This window comes from Capricornis sumatraensis, chromosome 1, assembly GCF_032405125.1.
Source record: "Capricornis sumatraensis isolate serow.1 chromosome 1, serow.2, whole genome shotgun sequence".
Lineage (NCBI taxonomy): Eukaryota > Metazoa > Chordata > Mammalia > Artiodactyla > Bovidae > Capricornis > Capricornis sumatraensis.
This window is the reverse complement of record NC_091069.1, coordinates 219,443,327-219,463,813: the sequence shown is the minus strand read 5'-3', so window position 1 is coordinate 219,463,813 and position 20,487 is coordinate 219,443,327. Positions and strand designations below refer to the sequence as shown.

The window sequence follows — 20,487 nt, the reverse complement described above, 5'->3', positions numbered from 1 at the left end:
GTAGAATGTCAATCTTAATAACTTTGAAAAATAAACATTTAAGTAATACATTTAATATGTTTACACAAAGATCAGAATAAAGCAATTTAAAGAAAAATGACTTCTTAATTTTTGATATGTACGTTACTATTATTCTAACAAGGTGATATCTGCATTTTGCAATGTAACACATTTAAAAATTAATCTTGAAATATATACCTCACAATCAATAAATTATATTGAATTGTTTCTTTGCTTGAGGCACACACATCTTTGCGAAGGAAATAAAAAAGCACCTAAACTTGGAATATAGGTGAACTAAAATTTTCTATGCTTCAAGAGCAGCTAAGGATGTTTGCCAAATCTGTAGCCTTAGAAACAGACCCTTTAATTTGGACTTAGAGGATTTTTCCTCTGCTCTACCCAGAATTGTGTTACTCTACTTGGGTGTACCTCACAGAACTTAATCTTGGAGTGTTTTTTTCCTAGTTTCTGTTCAAATAAACAAAACACTTCTAGAAATGATAAGTATATATTTACAACCTTTTCCAATATGTTTAAGAGCTACTTCCAATTCTACTTCTAACATACAATATATTTAAGAGCAGTCAACATACTGAAAAGATGAAAGGAGAACACTCATATTTAAGAGAGAAATAAAAAAATCAGTAAACAATTTGTACTTTATAGAAATGAAGGGAACAACTAGGTATAAACTAGGGACATGCATGTTTCAGAGTTGGAAGCTTATTTGCTATTTTATGCAGGAATGTATTTCCTAGATATCAGTATGAAGCTAAAGCAGTAACTGTAATAAGCTTGCTTTGCTAGCCACATTTAGGCAAGCCTCTTCACATATAACCCACTCCAGTACTCTTGCCTGGAAAATCCCATGGATGGAGGAGCCTGGTAGGCTACAGCCTACGGGGTCACAAAGAGTTGGACACAATGGAGCAACTTCTTTTTCTTTCTTTCTTTCTTCACATACAACTCAGAGTTTTGCTATATTTCTTCCATTCCCCAAATGTCATTTTCCCCCTTGCAGTAAGGGCCAACATTATGTGTCAAGACACATGCATGAGAACAATATTTTCAATGACTTTATACAATTTTCTGTTTACTCTGAGGTTGACAGATACAGGTGAAAACATTAGTAAACTATACCAGGGTTTTGATTTAGAAAAGATTTTTAGAAATCGTATAAGAAACAGAACCTTTTAATTGCCACAGTGAGTGATCTATAAGTAACACATCAAAAGCACTTAAGTGTTTGCACTAGTTTCAGCTGTTTGTGCTAAAAATAATTAACTGTTAAGTGTAAACCAACAAATAAAAAAGAAAATAAGCCTCAGAACAAAGGTGTTAGTTTAGTCATTTGAAGTTGCAGAGCCATTCTTGCCTTTATCAGGCTAAATGATCACTAGTCACCCTTGCTTTCTTCTTCTCTTTTCCGGTAAGCTTTATTTAACAGCTGGATTTCCTCCTGGTAGCCAACAGTCTCGTGGCTCTGCCTTTTGCTGTTCTGCCTGTGTGCCTCCACAGTGTCTGGAATGGAGATGTTGATATCACCATCGGGATTAGTTGTGGGTAAAAAGAGAGAATATGAGGCTGTTTCCCCTAAATCACAGGAAACGAATCTGTTCTCCTTCCGTGAGTAGCGTAAGGAAGGCGATCTGACCTGCGTGGAGGACTGGCTGATGTTGCTAATGATTGACACCGTGTCCAGGGCCTCTTCATTATCACAAATTTCAAGAACCTCCAAGTGGATTTTCACACTGGTGTCCGCAAATGTGGAGGCAGAATCTTCTGAGTTTGGTTCATGGCCAACACTTTTGGATCGGTAGACTTCTATTTTCTTAGAGGCTGGGGTTATTTTTTGCCCTTCTGCGCTCACCTCATAGGTAGACAGGGATAGGGTTTTCCCGGTCGGTGCTTGGAGAGAAACGGTCCCCTGGAATGCACACAAGGGAATGGCCAGAGCACCTCCGGAACGCTGGGGACAAAGACAAAAATGGTTATTATTGAAAACTAGTGTCTGAGAGGGGGCCATTTCATTTTTTCCTCTTTTTTTTTTTTTTTTTTCATGATAATGGTAATGTTATTCTGGTTCAGACTCATTTCCATGGAAACCTTTTACAGATACGTGATTGAAATTCTGCCATCAAAGCTCTGTACTTAGTTTCTTCTAGGTCAAATACGACATCGAAATGAGGGCAGTCAGAAACCTACCCTTGAGGATATTTCTCAGTTGAAAGCAAGGTGTGTGTACTGTGGTCAGCAGGAGTTGGGCAGACTATAAGGATAAAATCAAATGTATAGCTTTTATATTTTTGTTACATGTTCAGTTACATTAAAAACTTTTCATAGGTTGAGAGAAGTGCAGACTGTGATCTGAATGCACTTTCCCTCCCTTTGTATGCCAGTAATTAAGTAAGTGAAGTCGCTCAGTCGTGTCCGACTATTTGCGACCCCGTGGACTGTTAGCCTACCAGGCTCCTCTGTCCCTGGGATTTTCCAAGCAAGAGTACTGGAGTGGGTTGCCATTTCCTTCTCCAGGGGATCTTCCAGACTCAGGGATTGAGCCCTGCATTGCAGGCAGATGCTTTAGCCTCTGAGCCACCAGGGAAGCAGAGACAGTGACAATTGTGAAACTGTGGTTCAGATTAAATATAAAGAGTATTTCAACTGCAGATTTGAGCACACAGTAAAGGAAGCAAATGTCATCAGAACTGTGTGGTACAGTGTGCTTACTTTTCCACAGAGAAATCACGGTCATTAAAATAAACCTGGTAATAGAGAACTCCCCCACACCCCTACAAAAATTTATATTACATTTTAAAGTATTAAAATTTTGATTTTAAACTGTACTCACCACTGAGAACTGCATAAGAAATAAAGATTAATTCTTCCAATAGTGTGTACTTTATATTGTTGATTCATGCCTTCATACTTTAAATTGACTTTTTTGATTACATGTTCGTTTCAGACAGTAACAGTGTTAGTCACTCAGTTGTGTCCAACTCTTTGCAACCCTAAGGACTGTAGCCCATCAGGCTCTTCTGTCCATGGAATTCTCCCGGCAAGAATACTGAGCTGGGTTGTCATTCCCTTCTCCAGGGGATCTTCTCAACCCAAACTTGGTCTCCTGCATTGCAAGCAGATTCTTGACCATCTGAGCCACCAGGGAAGCCCAGTTAGTTTCAGAAGAAGACAGTAAGATGCAAACTTTTAGAGCATCGGTTCTAAAAGCTAGATCTCCAGAGCAGCATTATCAGTATCAGCTCATAACTTACAAGAAAAGCTATTTTTGCGTCTGACTCCAGGCCTACTGAAATCAAAGCTCTAGGGGTGAGGTTCAATAATCTGTATTTAGCAAGCCCTCCAGGTGATTCTATCATTTGGGTAAGATTCACAACCCATTGCTGTAACTAAAGAAATGTTGCTAGTCCAGAAGAAGGTGGGGTAGGGGATGGTTAAGCAGACACTTTATATATATGTATGTCTCCATCTATAGAGATTGGAATTACTCACTGGACTGGCTTAAATGTTTCTTTCACCAGGGGAATGGGCGTGAGGGCTCATAGCATTTTGTCAATTTAGGATGATTGCCCTTCCCAGTTTGCCTGTGGCTGTCTCAGTTCCAGCACTGAAATTCCTGCATCTGGAAGCCTCTCAGTCCGAGAGAAACAAGGACAGTTGGTAACCCTATTTGCCATGGATCTATGAGTGGCTAGGGGAAGCCTAGAACCAGGGTCCTCTATTAAGGAACAGTGTGGATTCTTATCTACTTAGGTAAAATTTTTAAGGGAGGATGCATCATGAGCTTCATTCAGGGTGACTTCATGTCACACCCATTGAATTTAGGGACCAAGAAAAATACAGTCTAGGACACATGAGACACATCACTAGTCTTTCCCAGTTAAATACTAAAGAGAAGGATTCAATTCTGTTTATCCATAAGGGAACCTGGGGACCTATATTTAAGGCCTTGTACCCTAAAGGACCATAAACTTTGAAAATTTACACCATAAAGTTAAGTTTGCTCTTCTACTGAGGCAAAGAAAAAACTTTTTCAATTTTACTTGTATGACTGAAACAAGAGAAACAGAGAGACAATACCTAAGTTCAGTACTGCAGCAGAGCATCGTTAAGAGTGGTGGCTGCTTTGGGTAAACTTTATTTATTATGTATTCATCATTCGTTAAACATTTCTGAATACTCTCTGTAAGATTCTGAATTTTCACTACATGCATCCAAAGACCTCACAGATGACTGAGTGGGAAAGATGTGTAAAAAATAAAAACTTCAGCTCTATCTATCCTAATAGAGCAAGGAGGTGGAGATCAAGACCATCCCCAAGAAAAAGAAATGCAAAAAGGCAAAATGTTTGTCTGAGGAGGCCTTACAAATAGCTGAGAAAAGAAGAGAAGCTAAAGGCAAAGGAGAAAAGAAAAGATATCCCCATCTGAATGCAGAGTTTCAAAGAATAGCAAGGAGAGATAAGAAGGCCTTCCTCAGTGATCAATACAAAGAAATAGAGGAAAACAATAGAATGGGAAAGACTCAAGATCTCTTCAAGAAAATTAGAGATACCAAGGGAACATTTCTTGCAAAGATGGGCACAATAATGGACAGGAACAGTATCAACCTAACAGAAGCAGAAGATATTGTGCTGCACTCAATATGCCAGTAAATTTGGAACACTCAGCAGTAACCACAGGACTGGAAATGGTCAGTTTTCATTCCAATCCCAAAGAAAGGCAATGCCAAAGAATGTTCAAACTACCACACAATTGCACTCATCTCACACGCTAGCAAAGTAATGCTCAAAATTTTCCAAGCCAGGCTTCAACTGTATGCGAACTGTGAACTTCCAGATGTTCAAGCTGGATTTAGAAAAGGTAGAGGAGCCAGAGTTCAAGTTGCCAACATCTGTTAGATCATCAGAGAAGGAAGAGAATTCCAGATAAACATCTACTTCTGCTTCATTGACTGCACTAAAGCCTTTGACTGTGTGGATCACAACAAACTAGAAAATTCTGAAAGAGATGGGAATACCAAACCATCTTATTTGCCTCCTGAAATCTACATGTATGTCAAGAAGCAACAGTTAGAACTGGACGTGGAACAATGGACTGATTCAAAACTGGGAAAGGAATATGTCAAGGCTGTATATTGTCACCCTGCTTGTTTAACTTCTATGCAGAGTACATCATGTTAAATGCCAGGCTGGATGAAAGCACAAGCTGGAATCAAGATTGCTGGGAGAAATATTAATAACCTCAGATAAGCGGGTGACACCACTCTAACGGCAGAAAGCAAAGAAGGACTAAAGAGCCTTTTGATGAAAGTGAAAGAGGAGAGTGAAAAAGTTGGCTTAAAACTCAACATTCAAAAAACAAAGATCATGGACCATGAGATCACTGGTCCCATCACTTTATGGCAAACAGATGGGGAAACAATGGAAACAATGACAGACTCTATTTTCTTGGGCTTCAAAATCACTGCAGATGGTGACTGCAGCCATGAAATTAAAAGACGACTGCTCCTTGGAAGAAAAGTTATGACAAACCTAGACAGCATAATAAAAAGCAGAGACATTACCTTGCCAACAAAGGTCTGTCTAGTCAAAGCTATGGTTTTTCCAGTAATCATGTATGGATGTGAGAGTTGGATCATAAAGAAGGCTGTGAAGAATTGATGCTTCTGAACTGTGGTGTTGAAGAAGACTCCTGAGAGTCCCTTGGACTGCAAGGAGATCAAACCAGTCCATTCTAAAGGAAATCAATCCTGAATACTCATTGGAAGGACTGACGTGGAAGCTGAAGCTCTAATACTTTGGCCACCTGATGTGAAGAGCTGACCTATTAGAAAAGACTGTGATGCTGGGAAAGATTGAAGGTGGGAGGAGGGGATCACAGAGGATGAGATGGTTGGATGGCATTACTGACTCGATGGACATGAGGTTGAGCAAACTCCAGGAGATGGTGAAGGACAAGGGGGCCTGGCGTGCTTCAGTCCATAGGTCTGCAAAGAATCGGACACAACTGAGCAACTGAACAACAATAGAGCTAGGACCTCTGATAGATTTTATGTAGGGGTGTCATTTGAAATTGATCTTAAGAATCAAGAAAAGATTGACAGTTTTTAAAGCCTTGCTTTCTGAGTAGTAAGTTGTGAGTTTAAGGTCCAACCTAAAAACTTTCCATCCTGAGAAAAATCCAGAAACTTCTTTTTCTTTTCTAAATCAAAATTGACTAACACATTATTTAATCAGAAAATTTGGCTGTCATTTAATAATGTGAATTGTATGCGCAGCCTTCTTTATTCTGAGAGCTAGTTAACACAAAAGTGACCCTTCTTACATTATACTTTATCGAAAGGAAAAAAAGTCCCTACATCGGTACTCTAAAAATTGTTCCTAAGTTTTCTTATGAGCATGGTACATTCTATAAACAAACTCCTATGGAGCATGCTAGTTTAAAAAAGATGGGATGAGATAACTAAGTTGTCAGTGCCCAGAAGCATTGGCATGTCTCTTAAAAAGAATTTTCACTGTGTAATCAACAGTGTAACTATATTTTTATATGTAACCAACTTGCATCACTGATGAGCAGTTACTATCAAAGCAAAAGCAAATATGATATTTTTTTGTATCTGATTTTATACATCTAAATACTGCAGATTTCAATAGCTCCTCCATGTTAACCTTATTTTCAAATGAGAAAACAAGCTTTACTGAGTTATCAAATGTCAACTCATTAAAACTGGCATTTGAGAGCTGCATAGTGCCAGAGTTTAGCTAAGTATGAAGACTGGTTATTCTGAAATAGTACAGAGTCCCCAGTTATCGAAATTGTTTTGTGAAATATTCCAAAGACCATGATTGAGAGTCACAGAAGTAAAAACACAGAGGCAGAGTATAAAGAAATATATCTGAGCATACTTTATACTCAGAATTCAAAGTTGGAAGGTTAGTTTCAGGAAGATCGTACTGTTACTTTAAGCTAATTCAGTAATTTAAATTTTACCTGTTATGAAAGTAATGTATAAGTTGTTTAGAGTTGTATATGAAGTACAAGAGTAAGGAGTTTATACCAAATTTTGTTTGCATGTCTTTAAGCAAAATCATAAGAGGTTTATATAATTTTTTTCTTTTGTCTTTTGTTTAAGTTCGAGAAACATTGCTCTAAGTGAGGGAAAATGGAACTTGAACTAATGGAGCAATAATAAAGATTCAAGGAGGGAGCTGAAAGAATTTGAATAAAACAGCAGGATTTTCCACCTCTTTTAGGATATGGAAAGTGAAAAGTGAAAGTGAAAGTCGCTCGGTCGTGTCCGACTCTTTGCAACCCCATGGACTATACAGTCCATGGAATTCTCCAGGCCAGAATACTGGAGTGGGTAGCCTTTCCCTTCTGCAGGGGATCTTCCCAATCCAGGGATTGGTCCCAGGTCTGCATTGCAGGCAAATTCTTTACCAGCTGAGCCACAGGGGAAGCCCAAGGATGTGGAAGGAGGACTATGGTTTAGGAACAAGGACTCAAATGGAGACAGACTAGAAGTAGGAGAACAGACGGATTTGTATACTAGGACTTGACTAGCTAGTAGGTCTATAGTAATGGAATGAAGTGACTCTCTTAAGAGTCCACAGAATGCAGAGTACTGAAGCTTATAAACAACTGGATTTCCCTATGATTAGCTTTACAATAGACCCAGGCTGGAGTATTATGAAAATATGGGGAAAAAAGCACCTAACCTGGCTGAAGTGAGGGAAAAGGAGGCCTGAAAAAAAAGTTGAAAATAAATAGGAGACAGAAGAAACAATGTTTCCATATGGGAAAACTCTATGTTTAAATATGACAATTTTCTTTTACTTTATTGATTTAATACAATTTAATAAAAATTCCAATGGAATACCAATGGACTTTTATTTTAGAGTATGAAAAATTTCTTCTAAGATTTATTTCAAAGAGTAAATGGTTATGGATAACCAAGAAATTTGAAAGCAGACTAATGAGGGGACTTTGCAAACATAATATGAAGCTATGTCATTAATACAAGGTGTTAATGGCAAGATTTGATCAAGTAAGTCTGAATCAAGAAACCAGGCATAGTATGTCATGAAGATGGCATTTCAAAATAAGGATTCAAGTGGGCCTTTACATATTATTGGCTATTCACTACAAAATGAAATCAGACTCCCTTTTCAATATGCAAAAATTATTTCTTGAATCTTAGTAATTCTTTGAAAATCTGAGTGAAGAAGATCTTTCCAAATCTGGAATGAAAATTAGAAATGACAAAGTCCAAGATGGGCAGATTTGATTGCAGAATAATTAAAAATGTGTAGGGGGCCTCCCTAGTGGTCCAGTCACTAAGACTCCAGACTCCCAATGCAGGGGGCTGAAGTTTGATCCCTGGTCAGAGAACTAGATCCCACATGCTGCAATTAGAACCCAATGCAGCCAAATAAATAATAAATATATATATTTCAAAATGTCTGTGTAGAAGTATATGCTGAAAGCAATGGTAAAGACAATTGGTAATCTTGGTGATAATATTTTTGTAGCACATATAAGATAAAATTTGATAGTCATAAATATGACCTTATTTGGAAATAGAATCCTTGTTGTTGTTTAGTTGTTAAGTCCTGTCTGACTCTTTTGCGACCCCATAGACTGTAGCCAGCCAAGCTCCTCTGTCCATGGGATTCCCCAAGCAAAAATACTGGGGTGGGTGGCCATTCCCTTCTCCAGGGGATCTTCCCCACCCAGCGAGTGAACCTATGTCTCCTGCATCTCAGGCGGATCCTCTACCACTGAGCCACCAGGGAAGCCTAGCATCACTGTAGATGTTCTCAAATTAGGATGAAGTCATACTGGATTGGAGTAAACCTTAATCCCAAGATTCTGGATATAGATTCACAGAGAGAAGGTGAACATGCAAAGCATACAGCATTTGGAATGATGCTGTCATAAACCAAGACAGAATCCTCCTCTAGAGCCTCAGAGGAGCATAGAGATATGAGTCAATAGATTTCTGTTGTTTTAGGCTATCTAAGTTTGTGATAACTTGTTACAGCTGCCCTAGAAAACTAATACAATATTTTATGCAAAGAGGCACAAAAATAAATATGTGTATAAACATTTTGCAAAGTTGTGTAACTGCCTATTTGCCTGTGGAGACTGGAACTGTAACAAGTCTGTCAAATCCACATAGAATGTAATCTCCTCAAGGGAAAGGAACATTTCCTTGTTGATCTTGATTTTCTCTGCTATCTCTAACAGTGGCCAGCACATGACAACCCCTCAAAAAATATTTGTTGTGTGAGTAAATGTTTCTATGAATGAATGAATCCACAGCATTGACTTTGTAGAGTTTTTAGATTCCATATCTTTTCTTTCTTTTTATTAAATTGAAGTGTGGTTGACTTACAATGTTGTGTTAATTTCTGCTGTACAGCAAAGTGGTTCAGATATATATACATAACATTCTTTTAAAAATTCTTTCCTATTATGGCTTATCATAGCATATTGAATATAATTCCCTGTCCTATACAATGGTGCTTTGTTTATCTTGACTTTCTAAAGCACAAAACATAAGATCAACTTTTAAAAATTCAGGTTTCCTTTGCTATCTGAAAGTAGAGCATTCCTATGAACCCTTTTATAAGCTGAAGTGGTATAAAGTGAAGAAGCAGTTCCTCTAGGACACATCTTACCAATAGATACACAAAATAAATTGAGATAAAGCACAGATGCTCACAAAGCAGTTCAAAGCTATGGCAGCTTGATGCTGAGATGCTGAGTACATTTTCTAGAGAAGGAGCTGTGTGGTGCCATTCCTGCAGCTCTGGGTGTGTGCTGCTTCTATAAAGGCTTGTTGCAAAACAAACACTGAATGTTATTTTCATTTTTTGCCTTTCTTATTAAAATAAAAAATCCTCTTCAGATTTCTTTCTGTTAGTGAAAAGAGGTACTAATGTAGGTCTTTCATAAAAGTGAAGTGGAATACAGTGAATTTTTGAAAAGCAGGGGATAACTGTATTGCTGTTTACAATATCTATTTTTATTTTAACAATCTTATACAATAAATTATGATAGTTAAAGTGCATCAGAAGGTCGTGTTAGACCATACTCTTTTTAAAAATCAAATAAAATATTGAGGGACTGAATTGTATGTGAAAGTTTATTGCATGATAAAAAATGATAGATTCAGAGAACATAAACCTACTCATTTCATAGTCTCTGCTTTCTTTTCATTTAAAAGTCTATGAATTAGCATATGCTGTCAGGATTTATGATAATCCATTATTTCTGTATTCCTGAGCGTAGGTGGCTGGGAGCTCTTTTATCTGAAAATGAAAAGCAGTCTCCTCAGTAATGCTTTAGGAGGAGCCAGCAAGTCATGTAAACACATTAGCACAAATAATCTGCTGTGATAATTGATTCAGACTAACTGACCTTGAGCATAGAGAACTTTTTATTTCTTCACTGTAAGCCTCTAGGTGAATCCAGGGTGAAATTATAATATAAAAGAGTTGCTCTAAAACATCCCTCCTAACAGGTGAAGTTTCTGATGATTATCTGAGTTGTTCAATTTATGAAAGCAGTATTTCAACACATAGGATCACAGGGCTCATAAAAGACCATTTTATAAAAGGAGAGCGGGCAGCCGGAGCAGGGAATCTGCCCAGGGCCACACAGGTAATAGTAGGAGGACTGGCCCCAGGACTTGGGTGGTTAAACTCTGAGTTACATGCTCTTTCCACTCCACCATGTTGCCACTTTAAAAGAAATCTGCTTTAGCCGGAAGTGGTGGATCACAGATTTTCTGCCCTGGAAGATAGAATTCTATCACTAACTCATAAATAATCCAAGTGACTGACAATTTTAATCCAAATTAAAATTATGTAGATGGTCTTGAGGTGATTTAGGTGAATTTTAGGCATTTCAAAGTATAGACACTGAGGAATTAAGCAGTGTATCAGAGATTGGAGGAGAAGATATAGGGACACTTAAATAAATAGCAGGGAGAGTGAAAACTTTGTAAGAAAAATGACAAGCTATACTATTAATAATTTACATCGGAAATTTATTTAAAACTATGTGATTGATATATTTTCATATATTTAAGTTCCCAAATATTCCTCGTGTCATCTCGTCACCTTCATTTAAATCTTTAGTAAACCGAAATGAAGGAGACACATGAATTGCTCAAAGAAAAGAGTAAGAGTGAGAAAGCAGGGCCTCTATGCTCCTACTATGTGGCACAGAAAGTGTTAGGTATTTTAGCATATTCCACTTTCAATTCTCACAGACCTTTGAGGTATAAATTAAGATTTGTCTTTATGGTGATGAAGAGTCTCACAACTGAGTAGCAAATTTGGGATTGATAATCACCATAACAAATATTTACTGATCTGCCAAACATATATTAGACTTCTTACTAAAACACTTTATATATATTTTATTTAATTTTCACATCAACCTTTTTAAATAAAGACATTCATCATCCTAATTTTATAGATGCCACAACTGGCTCTTGGGGCAATAACTCCAGTTAGGAAATATGTGTGTGTGTTAATCACTCAGTCGTGTCTGACTCTTTGTGACCCCATGGACTACAGCCTGCCAGGCTCATCTGTCCATGGGATTCTTCAGGCAAGAATATTGGAGTGGGTTGCCATGTCCTTCTCCAGAGGGTCTTCTCTGACCCAAGGATTGAACCTGGGTCTCCTGCATTGCAGGCAGATTCTTTATTGTCTAAACCACCAAGGAAGTACCTGTTAGGAAATGGCATAGTCAAATTCAGATCCAAGACTATCTGTCTCAAACACTCTTGTTTTTAGCCCTTTTGCTACTTCAAGGAGTAGAGTTAGGGATTAAAATATGAGTAACACTTTACTCTCCTAATCCAGCTGGAACCTGAGATGGAGGGATTTATGCACTGTAGGAAGTGAAGGGAGTATTTAGAGATCTTTTAGAAAATTGTTTCTACACTTTACTGTAAAAGTCCATAAAACTTTATAAACATTTTCCAAATAGAATCTATGCTACAATAAAAGAATTAACATTTTTTAAATGGAAATTCCCTGGTGGTCCAGTGGTTAGGACTTGGTGCAGGTTCAATCTCTGGTCAGGGAACTAAGATCCTGCAAGCCACATGGTGTGACAAGTAAATATATAAATAAATAAAAACTGCTAATTATTTACATGTAATACTGACAAATTTTGGCACTTACTGAAAAGAAACATACAAAACACTTGGTTTAAAAAGAAATTTAAACTTAGAAAACTCAGACCATTACTATTGTGTACTTTGCACATACCTCATAAGCACTTATGGCATAACTAGTGAAGATCACCAGGCTCCCTGGTAATCTTCATGTAATTTTTAATTTGCTTCCAAAAGTTTATTGTAAACCCACCCAAACATTGTCAAGTATAAAGTGAAATGCCATTTTCCAAACTGGAAAAAAAAAAAGAGAGAGAGAGAGAGAGTGATTTCTAAGTAGGATGAGGGAAGGCAAATTGGAATTTGGAGGAAATGACATAGCAGAGGGAAATAAGACTGGAAACAGAGGTTGGGCTTAGGGTCAAGAGCCCTGTCCATCAGGATAACGAGTTCTAACCGCATCTCATAACCAAGAGGGGACCACTCATTTTTGTTTACAAAAAGGAAGGGAATTAAGATGTATGAAGGGCCTACTATGTAGAGGCCCTGCATTTTATACAGGCACTTTACATGCAAAACGTAATATAATGATCCATAAGGAAGGTAAAATTATTTTCATTTTATAGATAAATGAAATAAGAAGTTAATTGACTTAGGTTAGATAGAAAGTTAAGTTTTGAGTTGTGGTTTAAACTCATCTCAGAGTTCATATGCTTTCTGCTATGCTTCTTCTGATCTAACATGATAACTGGGTAGCCTGTGAAAGACAGACTGGAGGAAGAAGAGTGTGGTTTTAGGGAAACCAATCAGGAAGTTTTTTAACTCGTTGTGACTGAGCATGCAGATGTACAAAAGAAAAAGAGATCTGAACTTCAGTACAGATAGTAGAAAATGCATATGTGGGATGGACTACAGGGGAATCGCAGAGGCAAAACTCTTGTGATTGAGGATGGTCCTGGGCAAATACAGCTGTGGAGTCATGTATACCTGCCTTTGAAATCAGCTGAGTCAGTATCTTTGTCTCATTTGCAAAATATGAAGAATAAATGAGTTAATGAATGTAAAATGATTAGCTGAGTGCCTCACACAAACTAAGTGCTCCATAACTATTAGCTGTTTTGGGAGGCAAGTAAAAGGGAGGTAACCACAATGTTTTTGAGTGCTAATATCGAGTACTAGAAGTTGAGATAAGGGGCTTAGGAGGATGTTGATAATTTAATGCTATTTTAACAATCTTTATTTCCTAATCATTTTATAAATGCTAATTTTGCTCTGAAACTTAAACTAAACAGAGACAATCCCTAAAAAGAAAACTCCAGAAGATATAACATTAATATAAATGCAAACATTTTAACAAATATTGGTAAATGGAATTAAGCAAACAATAAAAAGAATTAAACTTCATGACTAAGTGGGGTTTATTTCAAATACAAAGCTAGTTTCACTACTCAGGAACAGGTTAATGTGACCCACCATATTAACAGGTTAAAGAAGAAAAGTCATATAATTAAATGAGTTGATGCAGAAAAACTATTTGGTTTAGGCAGAAAATCCCAAAGAATCTACAAAAACTCCTAGAACTAATAAATTAGCTAATCAAAGTTGCCTTCAAGTTAAACACGCAAAATCATTCTTTTTTATATACAAGCAAATGACTGTATAGACATCAAAACTGGAAATTACAATTGCTCAAAAAATGAAATACTTAACTGTTAGTCTAACAAAGCCTATATAGAATTTATATGGTGGAAAACTATATGATGCATGAAAAAAAATTAAAGAAGCTCCAAATAAATGGAGAGACATATCATGTACATGGGTTGAAAGATACATTACATTAAATATTTCAGTTTTCCACAAATAGATATGTAGATTTAATGTGCTGCTGCTGCTAAGTCGCTTCAGTCATGTCCGACTCTGTGCGACCCCATAGACGGCAGCCCACCAGGCTTCCCCATCGCTGGGATTCTCCAGGCAAGAACACTGGAGTGGGTTGCCATTTCCTTCTCCAGTGCATGAAAGGGAAAAGTGAAAGTGAAGTCGCTCAGTCGTGTCTGATTCTTAGCGACCCCATGGACCGCAACCTACCAGGCTCCTCCGTCCATGGGATTTTCCAGGCAAGAGTACTGGAGTGGGGTGCCATTGCCTTCTCCAATAGATTTAATGTAATTCCTAATAAAATATCAAGTTTTTTTGCAGATACAGACATGTTTAGTCTAAAATTAATATGAAAAGACAAATGAACAGAAACATTAACTTATTCTGAAAAAAAGTTAATATAGTGAGAGCAGTCAGTCTACCTAATTTCAATGTAGCTGCAAAAATCAAGACTGTGTTATTGGTGCACGGATAGACGTGTAGATCAATGGAATAGAATAGAGAACCCAGGAGTAGTAGACCCACACAAATATGCCCAACTGCTTTTTGACAAAGGTGCAAAACCAATTCCATAGACTTTTCAGCAAGTGATGCAGAAACAACTGACATCCATAGGTAAAAAAATTAACCTAGAACTAAGTTTCATATATTATCCAAAAATTGAATCAAAATGGATCACAGACTTAGTGTAAAATGTAAAACTATAAATATTTTAGTACAAACATAGGTGAAAATCTTTGAGACCTAAGGCTAGGCAAAGAGCTCTTAGATGTAGTATCGAAGCACAATTTGTAATAGGAAAATTAATAAATTAGACCATCAAAATTAAGAACATTTGTTCTGTTCAAATGCAGGTTCTGATTCAGTAGGTCTGTGGAGGTCTGAGATTCTGTACTTAAAAAGATTTCTCAGATGATGCTGATGCTGCTGGTCCATAGGCCACATTTTAAGTAGCCAAGGACATACCCCTGTAAGCCTTATGGTTCTAAAATTATATGATTTCACAAGTGAACAGATTTTGTTATTTTCTAGTATTAGCAGTTAAGAGAAGTAGAGGAGAGAATTCAGTTTCAGTTGACAGGTTAATAGAAAGGCCCCAAGAGCCAATTTATAGCTGAATGTGATGAGAAACAAACTCTTATCTTTTCACATGCCTTTCATCTATTCTAATATTTTATTCAAATGACATCTATTATAAATGAGTAACCATCTGATGAAAAATGATCATGTTTCAGCATGAACCTAAATTTTACATTGATCTTATGACCAAATCATAAGCTTTTGAAATGAATATATCTTTGCATTTAAACTGCTTTATTTTTTATTTATGGTAATTATTATTCTCATATTTTCAGTTCATACTTTGGGACTTTATCTGAACCCATTAGCACAATCATCACAGGCTATAAGAAATCCTGTGGGTATTCTGAATTTAACTGTGTTGTAGCTCTTGGGATTGTTGGATAGGTTTTCCATTCTCTAGTCTAATAGAAACTGAATTTCTTGTTGTATCTCTAATAATGACATTTTGGTTTAGACATGGTGTTGCAGTCCTTTAATGGACTGGAACCTGGTGGTCTGGAGTTGATGATAAGACAATGAAAGAGAGAGAGAGAGAGAGAAAGACACGGGGACACAAGCTCTGATGGAGCAAAGGTGCTTTAATGATCTTTCTGTGAGTATATATAGGCTGTTGTACAAGGAATTTCTTTTGACAATGATAAAGATCAGAATATCAAATATACAGCAACCATTACCAAGGGAACAAGGGATTAACGATGGTCATAAGGTCAAGAGATAATTCATATCTCAAGAAAGAGGATCAAGACTAAGCAGTTTTGTTGTAAGGAGAATGTTTACTGAAGCAGATTCATACATGTCTCATGCTATGACATCAGTCCTGGGAGCGGTGAGCTGTTCCACTTGTTTCTGTTGCCAGGAACTGATGAGGAGCAGAGGATTTATGAGAAACAGCACATAGGAATCCTCCTGTTAAACATTCCCTGACAACATGGTATGTATCCAAATTTATTTCCATGTGCTACCAGCTCTTTCTGTTCTTCTAACAAATAGAGAATAGACTGTAATTTGAAATAAAACATCATGATTCTAAATAGAATCAACATGCATTGATTCTATTTAGAATATACAGTTTTATCAGGATTAATGAATTATAAGAAAAGAAATGGTTTTTCTCATCTAAATGCTAAACACCATTCAACTGGGTGTTGTATCACTTAGGGATATCCTACTAAAAACTGTTGCACAAATTTCTTTTCTCATACTTCATGAACCTGAATTAGGTCAAGAATGAATGTATATTTTCATTCGTAAGATAATTCCAAAGGATAAATACATTTTTTTAAATAAGATGACTATACTTTAGAAAATGTGTTAAAATTCATGTTGATGGTATTCATAAAAATTTAGTAGACAAAATATTTTTATCAGACTGCATAATATAGGAAAAAGAACCAAGAAACACATGGAGATAGATAGCAGATTAGAGGTATCCTGGGACAAGGATGGTTATATGTTAAGCATAAATGGGCACAGGGGATCTAACCAGTGTGATGAAAATGTTCTGAAACAGATTTACTAGAAATCATTGAATTGTACACTTGAGAGAATTATATATTATATAAAATGTTCCTCAATTAAATTTATTTAATTAAACTATTTTCATTGGAGTATGATTGCTTTACAAAGTTGTGTTAGTTTCTCCTGTACGACAAAGTGAATCAGCTACATGTATACATATATCCCCTCGTTATAAGCCTTCCTCTTACCACCTCCCCATCCCACCCCTCAAGGTTGTCACAGAGCACCAAGCTGAGTTTCCTGTGCTATATAGCAGAGTCCTTGTATCTATCTATTTTACTCATATACGTCAATGCTATTTTCTCAGTTCATCCTACCTTCTCTTTCTTCCCCCACTCAAGACACAGAGATGGCCATCAGACACTTGAAAAATTGGTCAACATCAATCATCATCAAAGAAATGCAAATCAGCACTACAATGAGGTATCATTCCTCATGGTCAGAATGGCCACCATCAGAAAATCTATGAACAATAAATGCTGGAGAGGGTGTGGAGAAAAGGGAACCCTCCTGCATTGTTGGTTGGAATGTAAATTGATACAGCCAATGTGGAGAACAGTATGGAAGCTCCTTAAAAAACTGAAGTATTTTTAAAAGAGCATTTTCAGGAGACGCTGAAATAAGCCACTGTTCTCCAATAAATAATAACTATGTGACTCTAGACAAGTAGCACATTCACTCTAGGCCTTTAGTTCATTATCCATATAAACAGCGGGTCAAGCATATGATCCCCAAAGTATCTTTTGGTTCTTGCATTTCTATATTCTTTGACTCTACTTTGGCAAAGCTAACCTCAAAGACGGAGAAGGCAATGGCACCCCACTCCAGTACTCTTGCCTGGAAAATCCCATGGATGGAGGAGCCTGGTAGGCTGCAGTCCATGGGGTTGCTAAGAGTCGGACACGACTGAGCAACTTCACTTTCACTTTTCACTTTCATGCACTGGAGAAGGAGCCTGGTGGGCTGTTGTCTATGGGGTCGCACATATTGTTCCTTGAAAAATATCTAAGCAGAGATGCTCTTCTGAAAGGAATTGAAATATAAAAATTTCCTTTAAAAATGTGCCCCCCAAATTAGGGATCTAAGACCCTTCAAAGACACCCCCCTCCTTTATCAATAGGACATTGCTGTTGATGGAACATTTTTTATGCTTTCAAAGTATATTCAATCTAGGCTGCCATGCTTTCTCTTCATTGAAAATGCCTGTGGTGGGAAAATAAAACAGCAAGGAAGAAAATGAAGCAGATTATAAACCATTGTTTAGAAATAAACCTGTAAGGAGAGTTACATGATGCTTATATAGTTCTAATTTAAATCTTCAACCATAGGAAATATCTATTGAACACTAGATATAGTTAAAAGAACATGTAGAATCCTACATATATGAGTATATATGTGTTTGTGTATGTGTGTATTATATATGTATGCATAATAATTTATCGGAGACGGCAATGGCACCCCACTCCAGTACCCTTGCTTGGAAAATCCCATGGATGGAGGAGCCTGGTGGGCTGCAATCCATGGGGTCGCTAAGAGTCGGGTACGACTGAGCAACTTCACTTTCACTTTTCACTTTGATGCACTGGAGAAGGAAATGGCAACCCACTTCAGTGTTCTTGCCTGGAGAATCCCAGAGACGGGGGAGCCTGGGCTGCTGTCTCTGAGGTTGCACAGAGTCGGACACGACTGAAGCGACTTAGCAGCAGCAGCAGCAGCAGCATAATAATTTATAGTTAACTTTTTTCAATGATAAAAATAATACATTACTGTAAATTTTTACAATTATAAAATTATCTTAAGAATATACACCAAATAGCCCTCAGGTCATAGAAAATTAAGGATGACTTCCATGTGACTATAATTTTAAGAATTTTAATCCTTTTGAATAAAAGAATCATTCAACTCTACAGCCTATGTAGATATTATGAGCTACCTAAATTAATGGGAATTTCTCCTAATATTTTGCAAAATTATTTTTTTGTAAAACAGTGGCAAAATTCTCTGGAAAGTTTTCTATACATCTTTATTTAGATAATCATTTGATAAATCTAATATTTATACCTTAACAAAAGACAGTGTATGTCATCAAACTCTGTTCTATCTGTGTAGCTAACTTTAGAATTACCTTCTCTGTATCTTCCTTGTATGCTTCCAGGTTAGAACTGACCAAGACAGGGCTTGCTCAGTATTTGGAAGGTAGAGAAAAGGTAGTGGCCACAATCATCTGGAACTCCTTTCACAAGCAGGCACAGAGACAGACAGAAGCAGAGATACATAGCATGTGCCACTGTGTCATCTGACTCCCTTGCTCCACATCTAACTTTGCTTCCTGACTCCTGGCAGTAGCTTCTGACACCAACAGTGGCTCAGATACACCCTTGGATACTTGGCTATGGACCCACAGAAGCTGTGGCTTATTCATAGGAACAGTTTTTCTTAGTGAAAAGTGAAAGAGTTTAGTTGCTCAGTCGTGTCTGACTCTGGAGCCCCATGGACTCCTGGCCCTGCCAGGCTCCTCTGTCCTTGGGATTCTCCAGGCAAGAATACTGGAATGAGTTGCTATTTCCTCCTCCAAGGAATCTTCCTGAGACAGGGATTGAACCCAGTTCTCCTGCATTGCAGGCAGATTCTTTACAGTCTAACCCAGATCTTTCACAGGCAACAGTTTTTCATAGAACTCTACACAAATTCCCCATTCCTGTTCCCACTTGGGGTCAAGACATACATGGCTTCTTAAACTGACTGACTGTTAACTCTGGATATGAGCCTCCAGCTTCTCTTCTAAACTCTTCTCTTCCCCAGGTTTCCCACAATTCTAAATAAGTCTCTTATCCAATAACTATTGTGCTTCTGCTCCCCTGACTAAACCTTATCTGATCAAAATCCCATTCAATGGAAGAGAAACTCCAACCTTAATAGTTAAAAAAATACAATTATTTGTAATTGACTCAAAACCCAAAATATATTTATGGATGAAGGTGGTAGAATGCAGTGCAATCACAGAATCTGTCTCATCCAGTAATAAAATGAGGTGAAAAAATAACATCCATGAGTTCAGGCAACAACCAAATGAAGGGCTCGGCCTCACGAAGAGTAGTGACCCCAAAAAGAAACAAAGGAGATACCCACTTCCAAAAGCAGTTGTACAGAAAGAAGATGACTTGAAAATATCCTGAAAATTCTGGCTGTAAATTTTATTTTGGCAAGAAGTAGTTCTCGAAATGAGGGAGATCTGTATAGTCAAAACTAATTTTTATAATAATATGAAAGCTTTGTTTGCTATTTTCATTGTGGTGACATGTTCATTGCTGGTACAAAAACAATGATTGGTAAAACTGCTTGCACTTAACAACAAGGTTCATGGCAGTCGGCCCCAAATCTACTAGTAGGCAATGTGCCTTCCACCACTGTACATGTAATTATATGCACACACACACACACGCACACACACACAATCCAGTATCACTTAAGAATGTCATTGATTAAGGTGAGTAGTATTATCATCCCCACTTTACAGATGAATTAACTGAGTCGCAGAGATGTTAAGTGTCTTTTTCAAGGCCAAACTATATTAAGTGGTAGAAGTGAGATTCTAATTTGGGCAGTATGGTTCCAGAAGAAAAGCTAATTTATTTTATTCTATTATCCAATACAATTCATTCATTTACTGTGTTTTTACTGAGTATCTACTATAAGCTAGATAGTATTCCAGGGAGGGTATAAAATGATTTTCCACCCACCCACCACCCATCCATCCATCCATCTTTCTCTCTGTATATGTGCATGGAAAACTATGCTTCTTCCTTGGTTGCATAATTTAAGGTTAGTTGTCTTTCTCTTTTTGATACT

The 20,487-nt window shown here is 37.3% G+C and overlaps 1 protein-coding gene across 1 annotated transcript in view; it reads right to left on the bottom strand.

The window, feature by feature from the left end:
* Nucleotides 1-1,399: 1,399 nt before the first annotated feature.
* Nucleotides 1,400-20,487, bottom strand: part of GPR149 (G protein-coupled receptor 149) — a 93,198-nt gene continuing 74,110 nt past the window's right edge. The window contains exon 4 of the mRNA XM_068974513.1: nucleotides 1,400-1,972. Coding sequence (XP_068830614.1) covers nucleotides 1,400-1,972 — 573 coding nt within the window. The remainder of the gene's footprint in view (nucleotides 1,973-20,487) is intronic.